Genomic DNA, 13,315 nt, shown 5'->3' with positions numbered 1-13,315 from the left:
AAGGAAATTCGGTTACACCAGGGGTGCTCAATGCGTCGATCGCGAGCCAGTTTTGGTTGATCGTGTGACTGCGTGCCCCCCAAAAAAAAGACAATAGACTATCATCCACCTCGTCGCTTCATTCAGGTTTGGCCAATACATCGAGCGCACGCACATAAAGGCGCGTTCTAGCAAGCTGGCCTCCTATTTGTGGCAGTCGCGGCGAAGCACACGTGCACCCGGGATAAAAAAATCTGGGCACCCCTGAGTTACATTGAAAACAGGACCACACCCGTAACTTTAAAACTGCGGGCATGACTAACCACACCCGTACATTTTTCAAATGTAATGACTGGGTTTAGATGCTTTGTGGGGAATGTAGTTTTTGGTCAAGACAATCGGGCTATTTAAGATCCTTCGGGCCACATTGAATGATATGGTGGTCCCATGTTTGGCCTGCAGGACTTGAGTTTGACATGTACGAGATCATGGGTGCTCAATGCATCGATTGCGAGGCAGTTTCGGTCAATTGACTGCTTGCCGGAAAAAAAAGAAGCCTATTATTGGATATTTTTCCCCCCTGACCTCTAGTTCACCGTGCATGTGTTTTCCCTTGACCTTTAGTTCACCACGCATGTGCAAACAATGAAACTTAAATCAGTAAAACAAACTAGTCAGTGAGTTACCCCCTATAAACTTGCTTTTTTTTTTTAAATAAAGAAATCTTATTAAAACATGAGTATGGATGCTGGAGCAAAGAAGAAAGCAAAAAAAACTATCACTTTCATTCGGAATGGGAGTCAGACTTTTTTTTCCACAACTTCATTTTTAAACTGCGTTTGCCTCATCTGCCACTGTAGTATTCAAACGCCAAAGAAAGGAAATGTGGAGCGCCATTTTCGAACTGTTCATGACAAATACAACACTGACTTTCCGCCGAAAAGCAAGCTGAGAGTGAGGAAAGTGAACAAACTTAAATCCCAATTGGCTGGACGAGAGTCCCTTTTCACACATCAGATTTCAACAGCAAAAACCACCACTGAAGCATCGTTTAGAGTGAGTCACGTCATCATTATAACAAAAAGTCCTTCCAAGACGGAGAGATGGTGAAACAGGCATTCATTGAAGCAGCTGACTCATTATACCGATGTTTTAAAAACAAGGTGGAAATACTGTCTTCAATAAAAGCTTTGCAGCTGTCAAGGAGTACAGTTCCACGACGCTGTGAAGCCATGGCTGAGGACTTAACCTAGCAATTGTGGAAGGACGTCGGAGATTGTGTTTCTCACTCCAGTTAGATGAATCTACTGACGTGAGTGACACAGCACCATTATCCATTTTCTTTCGAATGATGTTTAGTGATCTCACTGCAAAAGAGGAGCTATTAACATTACTTCCCATGAAAGAACACATGCGAGGAGAGGACATACTTCAGTCGTTTAAAAACTTTGAGAAAACTCAGCTCCCAATATACAAATTAGTGTCTATCACAACAGAGGGAGCACCTGCGATGGTTGGCAACGTGAATGGATTATTTGCCAAATGTAGGCAGGATGATGCTTTCCCACACTTTTGGAATTACCATTTGTATTATCCACCAACAAGCGCTATGTGCTAAAATGCTCAACATGAAAGAGATTATGGATTTGGCAACAAAGAGCTCCTATTCCATTCGCACCACATCTCTTCAAAGACGATTATATCGTGCACATCTGGAGAAGGCTGACTGTGACCACTCTTGAGTTGTTGCTACATACTGATGTGATGGCTTAGTCGAGGGAAATTCCTGCAAATATTTAGAGAGCTCTGTCCGGAGATTAAGGCGTTTTTCTGTGTAACTGGACATGCAGAATAAAATGAACTAAATGACAGTCAATGGCTGTTTGACTTGGCATTTTTAACAGATCTAACAAACATGTTGAACGACTTCAATCAAGAGCTGCAAGGTAAAGACAAAACGGTGATCAATATGATCAGCTCAGCGAATGCTTTCAAACAAAAGATGCATCATTTCTCTTCAAAGATGCAGTGTCATAATTTGTCGAATTTCCATAATCTGGAGTCATAAATGGAGACGCAAGGGAAGGATTGTGTGCAATTTGACAGTGCACGCTACTTGGAGCAGAATTGTCTGTCAGAGTTTGACAAACGTTTTCAAGACTTTTCTTTGCTCGGACCAGTTGCTAGATTCATGCGCTATCCATTTTGGGAAGATCCTGAGGTTGAGTCACATCAAAAATTGCAACACTGTTCGACCTGAACTCTTGTGGAGTTGAAGATGAAATTTTGACTCTTCAAGCCATTATTGAGCTGAAGTCAAGAGCTCATGGACAGTCTTGGAATTTACTCACAGAGGTGAAGTACCCCAATTTAAGGAAATGTGCTACCTACCTGACTGCATTCTTCGGCTTAACTTATTTATGTGAGTCCGCCTTTTCTCACATGAAGATCATTAAGTCCAAGTACCACTCTACCATGACTGATGAACATTTGGAAGTGTACTTGAGGGTGGCTGTCAGCAGCTAATCTCTGGGCTATGCATCCCTGCCTGATTCAATTCAGTGGAAGTCATCAACTTGAGCTCAGATAATTACAAAACAAATTTTCATAGTTAATAATTTTATGTTACAATTTAAAATAAATGTGTTTTGCATTTTTGTGGGTAGTGGGTAGATCTTTGTGACTTGGTGTTCATAGTTAATAGTGCATGTTCATAGTCAATTATTTTGTGTTGTGCAATATTCTTCTTTATTCTTCTTTTTAATAATAAAAAAAGATGTTATATTTACGGTCTCTCTTTTAACACCGCCCCCACCCCACCCCCTGTCGATCGTGAGAGGCTGGCTACTTGAAAAGTAGATCTTGGGAGGAAAAAGTCCTGGCACTCCTGTTCTAGATGATAATTCAGTCTGCAGTTGTCTGGGGACTCGTCCACCTCTCGTCGGAAGTAGATAGGCTACATTTACATACAACCCGAGTGAGTGTAAGCATTATAAAAAATGGCCATATAAAGAAATGGCTCGATAACATTCATTAGAAGAGGGCTGATTAATTTAAGTGCACCGAGTTTGCTGCCTAATCATCTGGTCATGGACATTAAAAGACAGTGACCATAAAGACTTAGCCATCAGAGAAATCCTGTGTATCTTCACATTTTGTGCAAGTTTTCTCTAGCAAGTACACCTGAATGGAAAAATAGTTTGAGGCCAAGAACTGTGTATCTGTCAATATTGCACTACTCTAGTTACTGCAGTGGTTTTCAAACTTTTTGGGGCACGCTCCCCTTTTTGGAGATGGCCCCCTTTTTGGAGATGACTGTCAAGCGGGGGGTTGAGACAATCCGTGCCCCCCATATCATTATGCTGCACCCCCTAGAGGGAGCTTGTTTGAAAACCACTAACTTACAGTAAGTACAACACAGATGACTGAAGTATGGTTCCTGAACGTAGTGATGTTTGTGTGGCAATATGTCTGCGTCAACAAAGGCTCTTCTGTGACAGAGTCATCAGTCTGCTTGACTGAAGTTTGCTTCAGTTGTTGGCATGTTTGTGTTTCTCAAAAATTCCATTATGTCCTCCACAGAGACACCATGTGGCGGGTGTTTACTGGGGCACACTCAGTGGAAGAGAAGGGGGGTCAGTTGTTGGCTGACCTGCGGGAAATTGAATCCTGGATATACCGGTTGCAACGTTCACCCATACCAATGGCAGGCCAAAGGCGTGTGGATGTGGAGTTGCTGCCTCATGAAATGAAACGGCCCCTCACCTTTGCACTGCCTGATAACTCCCGTTTCTCAATGGTCGATTTTCCTTTGCACTTGCCTTTGGAGTTGCTGGGTGTTGATGCCTGTCTTCAGGTTCTTTCATGTGTCCTGTTAGAGCACAAGGTAAGAGCAGAACATCATTAATTCCAGGGTTTTCACAACTGCTTTTGAATATTAATATATTTTATGCTATATTCTACTTCACATTTTTCCATTTTTGTGTATCACTTTTGTCACATATGGCCATTACATGTTGGAACGAGCTTTGTCTCTTTTTACCACTTTTCAGTATTATAGTCCTGTTAAATGAAAATCTTTTTGCTCCATCCAAGTTGATTGTGACTTTTTAACATTAGATTGTGTCATCGCTTGTACTGTTACAAGTACAGTGCTGTGAAAAAGTATTGGCCCCTTTCTCTAATCCCCGTTTTTGCAGGTTCCTTATTTTAATAATAATAATATTAAAAAAATGAAAACAATTGTCAAATATAATCTAAACACATGTTTTCAAATTACATTAAGGAAAAAAAATCAGTTACCTGGCCCTCTGTGGAAAAAGTAAGTACCCTCCTTGTAAAATAATAAATTAATTGTGGCAAAACACAATTTTTGGTTAATTTTCAGGATGTTCCAAATTGTTGTATTGGGTATGCGCAATGATTGTGCAATATTTCCGATTAGATTTTCCCTCTTCCCTCAGCTTCAAAGTGGTTTACTTTTCTCCCATAGACGTATGCCTGGTCTTCATGTTTGCTCAACAGCTAATGCAGTTTTCACTGGAGAAATCCAATGCCTGAGTTATTAGAAAGACCCATCAGTCACATGTTCCAGTACTTTTGCTCACTTGAAAAGTGGGTGGTTTCAAAAAAAAGGTGCTCTGTCCTGAGTTTTTTTTAACATAAGTTGATGTAAATACCAACAAAAAAAGCTTGAATTCTGAACTATTCTCTCTCATATTTTGATCTGAAATGCACGTCTTCGGTATACAAAAAAACAAAACGAAGAAATTTTCTTTGCTGTTCCAATACTTTTGGTATGCTTGACTTAAATGTTAAATATTATCTCACTAATTTTATGAAATCTTATATTTACTTTTCAATGTATTTTTTTGCGCTGCTACGTATTGTTACAAACTAAAAAGAACACAAAGGGACTCAGAGATTCTTCACAGAATGTCGTGAATGATTTGTATCCTTTCCCACCACGACATAGAAATGGTGGCACAGGTGTGTATGTAAAACACACAGTAGTAAAGGGCTGTGAAAACATATTTGTGTCATTTGTGAAGTTTCTATGAATCGTGTCTGTGCCAAACAGTGGTTGTTTTAATTGTTCCTGGGGGAATTTTTTTTTTTATCCAACAGCAGCCTTCATGGAGGATCTACAGCGGTACCTCTACTTATGGACGTCTATAGTAACAAAAAATTCAGCTTATGAAAAGTCTCTTCGGAAAAATATTGTCTCTAGTTACGAAGGAAATTCAGGATACAAAAGGAAAAAAATAGGTGCTGGATTCCCCAAATTCCACCAAACGTAAACATCTTGCAGCTTGGTTTGTGTGGCGCGATAGAGCTGCTCTCCCATTGGCTATTGGCGTAGCATCTTCCTGGCATCCCATTGGCTTGGAGCGACGTCAATCTTTACCCACGATGCTTTTTGATTCCCTTGAACACTCGACTGTCACCAAATCACGCTAGCGCTGTCACAATCTGTCACAGGCTAATGCAAATTGGAAAAGTACAACTTTTTGGTTTGTTTTTTGCATGTTTATTCATCTTTCTTCACCATGGACCCCAAGAAACTTTAGTGGATTTAAGTTGTGTGTGTGGGTACGTTTGCACTTATGTTTTCTCTCGGCTGTCAGTTTGCCTCCTCCTTCGTCCCTCACGATCCCTTTCACGTGTCATTCACCCTTCTCTTCGCATAGTCGCCCCATGCCAAAGGTAAATGAACATAATTTTTTTATTATTGTTTACATTATGTATTTTGAATGCTGATTTCTGGCAATGTGCGTGTGTGTTCGGGAGGGGGTGGGGTGAGGTGGCCTGGGATGGATTAGGCTATTTACATGTAAAATGTGCTTACACTTACTAAAAATTCACGTTATAAAACGACTTATGGAACGGATTAATTTCGTTAGTAGAGGTACCACTGTAGTTTCATTCTGGGCTATTTAGTTACACATTGAAATAATGTCTTTTGCTCTCTTTTTCCTGCTTAGGTTATCCTCCAGTCAAGAGATTACAATGCTTTATCCATGAGTGTAATGGCATTTGTGGCCATGATCTATCCTCTGGAGTACATGTTTCCTGTGATTCCTTTACTACCAACATGCATGGCCTCAGCTGAACAGGTACAAGACTAACAATAGCTATGTTGTTGAAACGTTACCAAAATTAGTCCATGTTGTAATATAATTCATACTGGGCCATCTGTTACGCCCTTTTTATTTGTGACAGAGAAGGTGACTGAAGTAACATAAGTTGAATGTAAACATTAATTATCTTTTCGAGACGGACAAAAATGATCAAACTAGGTTTGCAGCGTTATATACAGCCACAGGTTGAAATCTGTATATAAGTATTCCTCCGTCTTCCCGATCAACCGATACTGCTATTTCTTCATCAGAGGATAAATCAGAGAAATCGGCGCTGGGCATAATGGTCTCCCATGTAATCAAGTGTTTTGAACGGCACGTAACACGTCACATCCGCGCACGTAGGTCATGTGACTCGTGAAAATGGCAGCGCTCCTAAAAATTCGTAATTGTCGATAAAAATATTCTCAAAACACCATTAAAGAGAGGAGTTAACATAACATTGTCAACACATTACATGACCTATTGGATACATTGATAATGGAAACCACCGGAATTCCTCTTTAAATTTTTATGTCTACATTTACAAAGGGTGCATAACTGGTGCACTCACTGATTCATGATACAGTTGAAATAATTCTAGGTGAAAAATTTCTTCATTTAATGTGCATCAAAATTTGCAAATCGTTATATCCAAACACACAAATGATAAAGTTAGTGGATTTTGAAATAGATAAATTAAATGTAGTTAAATGAAAATCTTAACAAGGCAATCTACAGGAGAACATCACGGAGAAAAACAAAACAAAAAGGACAAACGAGTAAAGCAAGCCGAACTTGTGACGTAAGGATGGAATGAGCATACATGGTGACGGTGCTTAAAGGAAGACTTTGTCCAAAATTCACATGTACAATAAACCTTCCGATCTTAAGTAATATTGCATATATTTTGAGCATTTATCCAAAAAAATTTGAAAATAAAGACCACTTTTAAAATCCAAGCAAAATCTGGATATGTACCAGCTTTCACAGCCAGACCCGGACGAAACGTCCTTGAACCCGCCCTTGACGTCGCCGGTGCTTAGCATAACAGACCATTCATTCTAGCTAAGCCAAGATGCCGACGTGTTGTGTACCAAATTGCAACAAAACAGAAAAACGCACCCAAATTTGTCTTTCTTTAACCTCCCGTGGGGTCAACCTGACAGGATAAAGCTGTGGCTGTCACAGTTGAATCTCATTAACCAGCTGGCGAAATTTGCACGCATCTATTACTGGTTATTAACCACTTAACTATAGCCTCTCGTGCTGGTACTATATAAGCAACAACATACTTTGAGCCAGCATGGTGGAGCAACTCTAAAGCGTTGGCCTAACAGTTATGAAGACCTGGGTTCAATCCCGGATCTCCCTGTGTGGAGTGAGCATGTCCTCCCCCGTGTCTGTGTGGGTGTAACCTGCCTCCTGCCCGTTGACAGCTGGGATAGGCTCCAGCACTCCCACGATCCTTGTGTGGCTAAGCGGCTAAGAAAATGGATGGATGGAGGTATATGTTGAATCACTTATGGAAGTCTCAATTTATTATTGTTTTTGCATTTTATATTCCAGATATAAATAAACCATTAGATAGTCCTACGCCGTACTCAGAAAAAAGGCTCGCATTTTTGATAAACTTTGGACATAGCCCATAGTATTCATATAGCTCGAATAGCATTCACATAGGATTCCAAGACTGCTAAAAATGTGTACTCAGCAAGTTTCCACTGGATGTACAAGTGGTCCTTTCATCGAACTGTCACAGATCAAAAAATAATTATCTAGTATCTAATATACAGACATGTTGACCGTGATCCAAATTCATTCCGATATGCTCCATTTTTTTGTTCCACCTCTTCAAACTCAGGACAACACAGGCATTCTGCCACAGTTGGCATTAGGTCACAAAGAGAACACAACACCAGTCTTTCGAAACGAGCCTGTCTGGAACATCTCCGAGGTCCATGTTATTGTCCTCCGTCAGCGTCACTCCACCCCCTCTACAACATGTCAAGGTCCGCCTGTGTGTATTCTGGCTCAAATGCTTGAACATTGTAGATTATTTTTTGTTTGTTTGCTCAATGGTGGGATTGGTAATAACACAGAGCATCGACTTGCTGTTATATTCGCTTTATCTGCTCTGAGCACACAACACTTCCCAGTCTCAACCACACATCAAAACACATGCCCACCTGCACCCGCAACATATGGCTTTGTGATATCCTTCGTAAGCATGCTATTCACCACATAAGATGGGATATACACAGTATATCAGGGGTGCTCAATGCATTGATCGCGATCGACCAGTCGAGCGCACCCACATAAAGGCACATTCTAGCAATCTGCCCTGATATTTACGGCAGTCGCTGACACCCCCCTATCGCGAGAGGATGGCAACTCGAAAAGTAGATCTTGGGGTAAAAAAGTCTGGCCACCCCTACTGTATATTCCCTACATCTAAACCAACTCATCAGAAAAGCATCAAACAAATCTTAACGGTCCATATAATGGGATTATTATCGCCACTCCCCCTCTCCAACAAGTCAAGTTCCGCCTGTGTGTTTTCTGGCTCAAACGCATAGGCTTGAACACTGTACATTATGCTATTTTTGTTTTGTTTGTTTGTAATTATTTTTCACAAAAATCAGCCACAAAATGTCAGATAGTGTACGTTCTGTGTTTGGTGAAAGTATGCTCAAGCAATGGGGAGTCAGAACAGGAAGCACTGCAGGCGTGGCAAACGCTGCTTGGCTGTCGGTTTTCCAGGTGGGCTCATTGGAATGTCTGAGTGAGAGAAGAATTTTGATAATACTTTTCCGATTTAGAGATGTTTCTTGGTGAAATCTGTGGTTAACTCTGGCATTAAAAGAAACACTGAACCTTCATCTACTAACTTTTAATGTGTGCTCCCATTCCCATTACTTTCGACAAAGTCTTCCTTTAAGGCTGGATGGTTCCTGTTATTGTTAATTTAAACCCAAGTAGGGACTAATTTGTAGTCTAGTAGACAAGAATCTTGATATTTTTTTTTTTTATTTATTTTTTATTTTTTTTTTTTCTCTTGCAAACAAAATTTAGGCAGGCTTGTCAAGTTCCTGAATGTTTGGCTAGTCCGGACCATACAATGATGGATTCGATGGAAAAACGAGAGGGAAAAAGTAAAAGCAGTTTGAAGAGAAGGACAGCAGTAGCCCATATGTCCCTAGAGTCTTTGAGCAGACGTCCATCCCCCGTCCCCTTCCCATTGGAGCTATGTCTGTGAGCTGCCCAAGCACCCGCACAATTAGTTTACAGGGCCTGCAGGGTACTCTCCGGCCGGGGAGGGTCTGATGTGTCCTCGCAGTGAGATGTGGGCTTCCTGGTGAGCCAGTCTTCATCAAGTTGGTTGAGTGAGCAAGACCCAGCATTGCAAATAAGGGTTTATGTTCAGATGAAAGGCCACAAACGTTGCACAATATGACAAGAGGTACAGGGACAGACTTCTCACTTAAAATTACACCCAGTCAACACCAAAGGCAAGAGCGTCCTTTTTGCACACTGTGGTGGTTGAGTGCACCTGGTGGTTTTGCTAGGATCCAATCTGCGATCTGGCTCTGCACCAATTGGTGGGTTGTATCAATCAGGTTTGAGTGGTTGGGAATTCTCAGCCAAGTCCACAATACACAAAATGAACACAAACACAATGGCAATATGGTTTGATGGCCAGAAAATAGTAGAGGGTGTAGTGTCATGCTACACAGCATTCTAACAATAGTTTTGTGCTTGTATTTACAAATTTTGAAACCGCAAATAAAAGAGATATTGGATGTTTTGTATCCCCAAACTCCCTAATCTTTTTCTTTTGTTCTGCACAGCTTCTTCTTGCGCCTACGCCCTACATAATTGGTGTACCAGCTAGCTTTTTCCTTTATAAATCTGACTTCAAAATTCCAGATGATGTGTGGCTTGTGGATCTGGACAGCAGCAAGGTAACTACAGCAACATGATATAGTCCTTATTTTTGTTATCTTCAGAGATTTTGATTTAAAACAAGGGTTGGGCATTGTTTCAGTTTGACTTTCAGTTTTCATGCCAGTTCCTCGTTTCGATTCCGGTTTCAAACGGGTCTTAATTCGGGGGTGTAAATTATGAAAATCCATTTTCTTAACAGCCAACTAAAATGAACATTTGACTTCTTTTATAATCACGATCACTTTCAGAAATAACTAAAAGATAATGTGTATTGAACTAACCCAATTGACTTAATATTCCTTAATTTTTTCAGGTAAAAGTTAAATATATCAATGTTAAAATTTATTTGCGACAGTTTTATCACGTCAAATGGTTTAGTTGTGCAAGTATTTTACTTGACTAACTGTTTTAGGCATATAACATTTTTTGTGTGGTATGCACCGGCGCTCAGCATTTTGTCGCAAAAATGACTTTGATACAACAAGATACAAGAAAAAGAGTAATGAATCGAACTGAATGCTTATCAAAACTTTTTTGATTGACCTACCAACCAATGAGACATTGATTGACATCGATGAGACAGGTTAGTGTTTTTGCTTCTGTAAGTCATTTTGGGGAGTTGCCCCAATTCATTGTGATATTAAGTTGCAAGCCTGACCTTTGAGGTTTTAGCTCAATGTTAAGCTTGTAATGCAACTGTTTCTACTTTCTTTTCTGTATGGTAAAATAATTTACATTATTTTTGTGTCTGTCATCAGCTCTTTCATTGGCTTGAAAACAAAAATAAACACTCAAAACTATCAGTGCAAGAGTGCAACCCACCATTAAACTTGTTTGCTGCCTCAATGTTTGCAACATTTTATTGCTTCAATCTCACCCGATGGACTTCACTGAAGTTCCGCTTGATGTTGGCCGAGCCTCGGCGTGGAAGAGAGCACATCAGACTTCTACACATTGTCAAAGCCTGTCAAATTGTCTTTTGCACAATTTAATCCTAGAGTGTTGCACTGCAGTCACTCACATTTGATGAGCACGACCACACTGGCGCGCCTTCGTGCTCGCAAATCTGCACAGTCAAGCACGAAAAATCACGCGCATAAAATTTGTTACAAGTAGAAAAAATATATATTGAAAGACATCGCTTATTTTGTGTAGTCTTGACATTAATTTACGTGTTTATTTCATAAGCCTTATTAACTCAACAAGCCCTCTCTTGAACAATCAGTATTCACCCGGAAACAGGAAATGCAAGTTAACCGTACAGAGCATTACAGGGCCCTATCCGTATGCAAACACATATGGAGTCTGGCGAGTAAATTTTCAAAATGGCGAACAAAAATGGCTGTTTATCCTACCATACGATTCTGTACTGTTATAGACTTTTATGTATATTATAGGAATTTGTATTTGATTCTTGGCTTGAGCGTGACGAAAGTTTCGTCGGTAGCTATACCGGAAGTTGAGCGAATAATTCTTTACATCGGAGACAACTGCATCCGGGTGAAATTGTAAAGATGTCTTTAAGGAACTGTCTCAAAACAGAAAGTGTAGATTAACTGTTAATTGTTAAAATTGAAGGCCCTGAAAAAAAATTGTTTGAGTTTGATACAAGTTTCTGTAAATTGGTGAGCAGAAAAAAGAGGAGAATCTTTATGGCATTAATCATGCTAAAACTTAGTGTTGAACATTGATATTTTCTACAGTCAGGAGTATAGAAGAGGTTTGAAACTTTTTTATTTTTATGACACATCTCTGTCATTGTTAGTTTATTAAATTCAGTTACCAAAAAATATATTAATTCCTTGTATCAAATTTACGTCTGAACGTTATTTGTATGCATGTAACCTGTAGAACAAGAAAGAGTATTAGTCATGTTAGTAGACCGCAGTTTGACCGGCATGTGACTGGCTATTGGTTATGATGATAGGAAAGTGGCTAATGAAAATTTATCTTGGTTAAAAAAAAATGGGTAATGATGAAAAAAGGCTTGCCAGGGCCCTGAGTTATGCCAAAAGCGCATGTTCAGAGATTGTTCACGTGTGTCGAGCGCATTTATGTTGAATGTCATGAATATCATGAGCCATGTCAAAGGAAATTCACTTACACTGAAATCATTTTTGGGATATAACACAGGTAATGTTTTAGTATTTAACTATAATAAGTACGAGACTTTGATTTACTTTGAATTGATCTAAGTACTAACGTTAGCATAGTCTGTCCATATATCTAAATGCATACGGTCATTTTCCCTGTGGTACTGCATTATCTTTAAGTTGAAAACTTTTCCCTCTACATGCTTTTGGAAGATATAGATCATCTACTGCTAGCTTTCATCAATAGATTGACAATAGATACGGCCGTAATTACGCTAGATTATAACAATACATCACGATTGCGGACAGGAATGTTTGTTACAATATATCAGTACCTTGTTGCCACTAACGGTGATTTATATTGAACTAAACTTTCAGCATTTTCAAAACATTGTGGCTATAGACCGTTACAGACCAGGCCAGTGCTTTTAACTTTTCTTCAGATGGTTTGTCAGATCAAGAATTTTTATAGATGAAAAATTTTAAGTACCGTTTTATATCATGGTCTACTGATATCAGTTGAAATTGGAAATTATCATTTCTGAGTTTGAAGTTTTTGTTTTCTATTTTAGTTATGTATGTTTATTTTATTTTTAATTTACAGTTATGTTATATTAAAGCAGTAAGTTATTTTAATGGATGGAGATTCCATCCTTAATCACACCCGCGGGCATGACTGGTGGACCACACCCGTAACTATATCTGTGAGCATGACTGACCACACCTATACATTTTTGAAATGTGAGTAACTGGCACTGAGGTCACTAGTCATTTATTTAAACGTATTTAAGAAACTCAACTAACTCAATTAACTCGCTGGGCACAATACTCCTCTTCACGTTCTTTTTCCGTGGTTTTTGCCATTTTCCTTTTCGGGGTCAGTGACTACAGCAATCAAAACTGGGAACATATTTTTTTTATTTTTTAATTTGAATGATACCAGAAGAAACAGAGTTTTAGTCTGGTTCTAATCAGTTCTCGTTGTAGAACCATATTTAAAACGATCAAAACAATTGGTATTACAACTGCAATTGTTTCTCAGGTTAAAGCACCAACAAATGCAGAGCTTCTACCACCACTTCCAGAGCCTGAAGCTGGCGAGCTGAAGAAACATCTGAAGCAGGTACTTTATGCGACTTGTTACATTTTGCTCAAAATTTGCCTGTACCGCTTGTA

At 39.5% G+C, this 13,315-nt stretch overlaps 1 protein-coding gene across 12 annotated transcripts in view; it reads left to right on the top strand.

Annotated features, from left to right (window-relative positions):
- Window positions 1-13,315, top strand: part of madd (MAP-kinase activating death domain) — an 88,739-nt gene that overhangs the window by 16,524 nt on the left and 58,900 nt on the right. For all 12 annotated transcript variants that reach the window (XM_061815198.1, XM_061815201.1, XM_061815197.1 and 9 more), the window contains 4 exons: window positions 3,562-3,865; window positions 5,964-6,095; window positions 9,950-10,063; window positions 13,182-13,262. In XM_061815198.1, the coding sequence (XP_061671182.1) occupies window positions 3,562-3,865; window positions 5,964-6,095; window positions 9,950-10,063; window positions 13,182-13,262 (631 nt within the window). The remainder of the gene's footprint in view (window positions 1-3,561; window positions 3,866-5,963; window positions 6,096-9,949; window positions 10,064-13,181; window positions 13,263-13,315) is intronic.

This window comes from Syngnathoides biaculeatus, chromosome 3 (assembly GCF_019802595.1).
Source record: "Syngnathoides biaculeatus isolate LvHL_M chromosome 3, ASM1980259v1, whole genome shotgun sequence".
Lineage (NCBI taxonomy): Eukaryota > Metazoa > Chordata > Actinopteri > Syngnathiformes > Syngnathidae > Syngnathoides > Syngnathoides biaculeatus.
The sequence above is the reverse complement of the archived record's forward strand: the minus strand, read 5'-3'. Positions and strand labels throughout refer to the sequence as shown.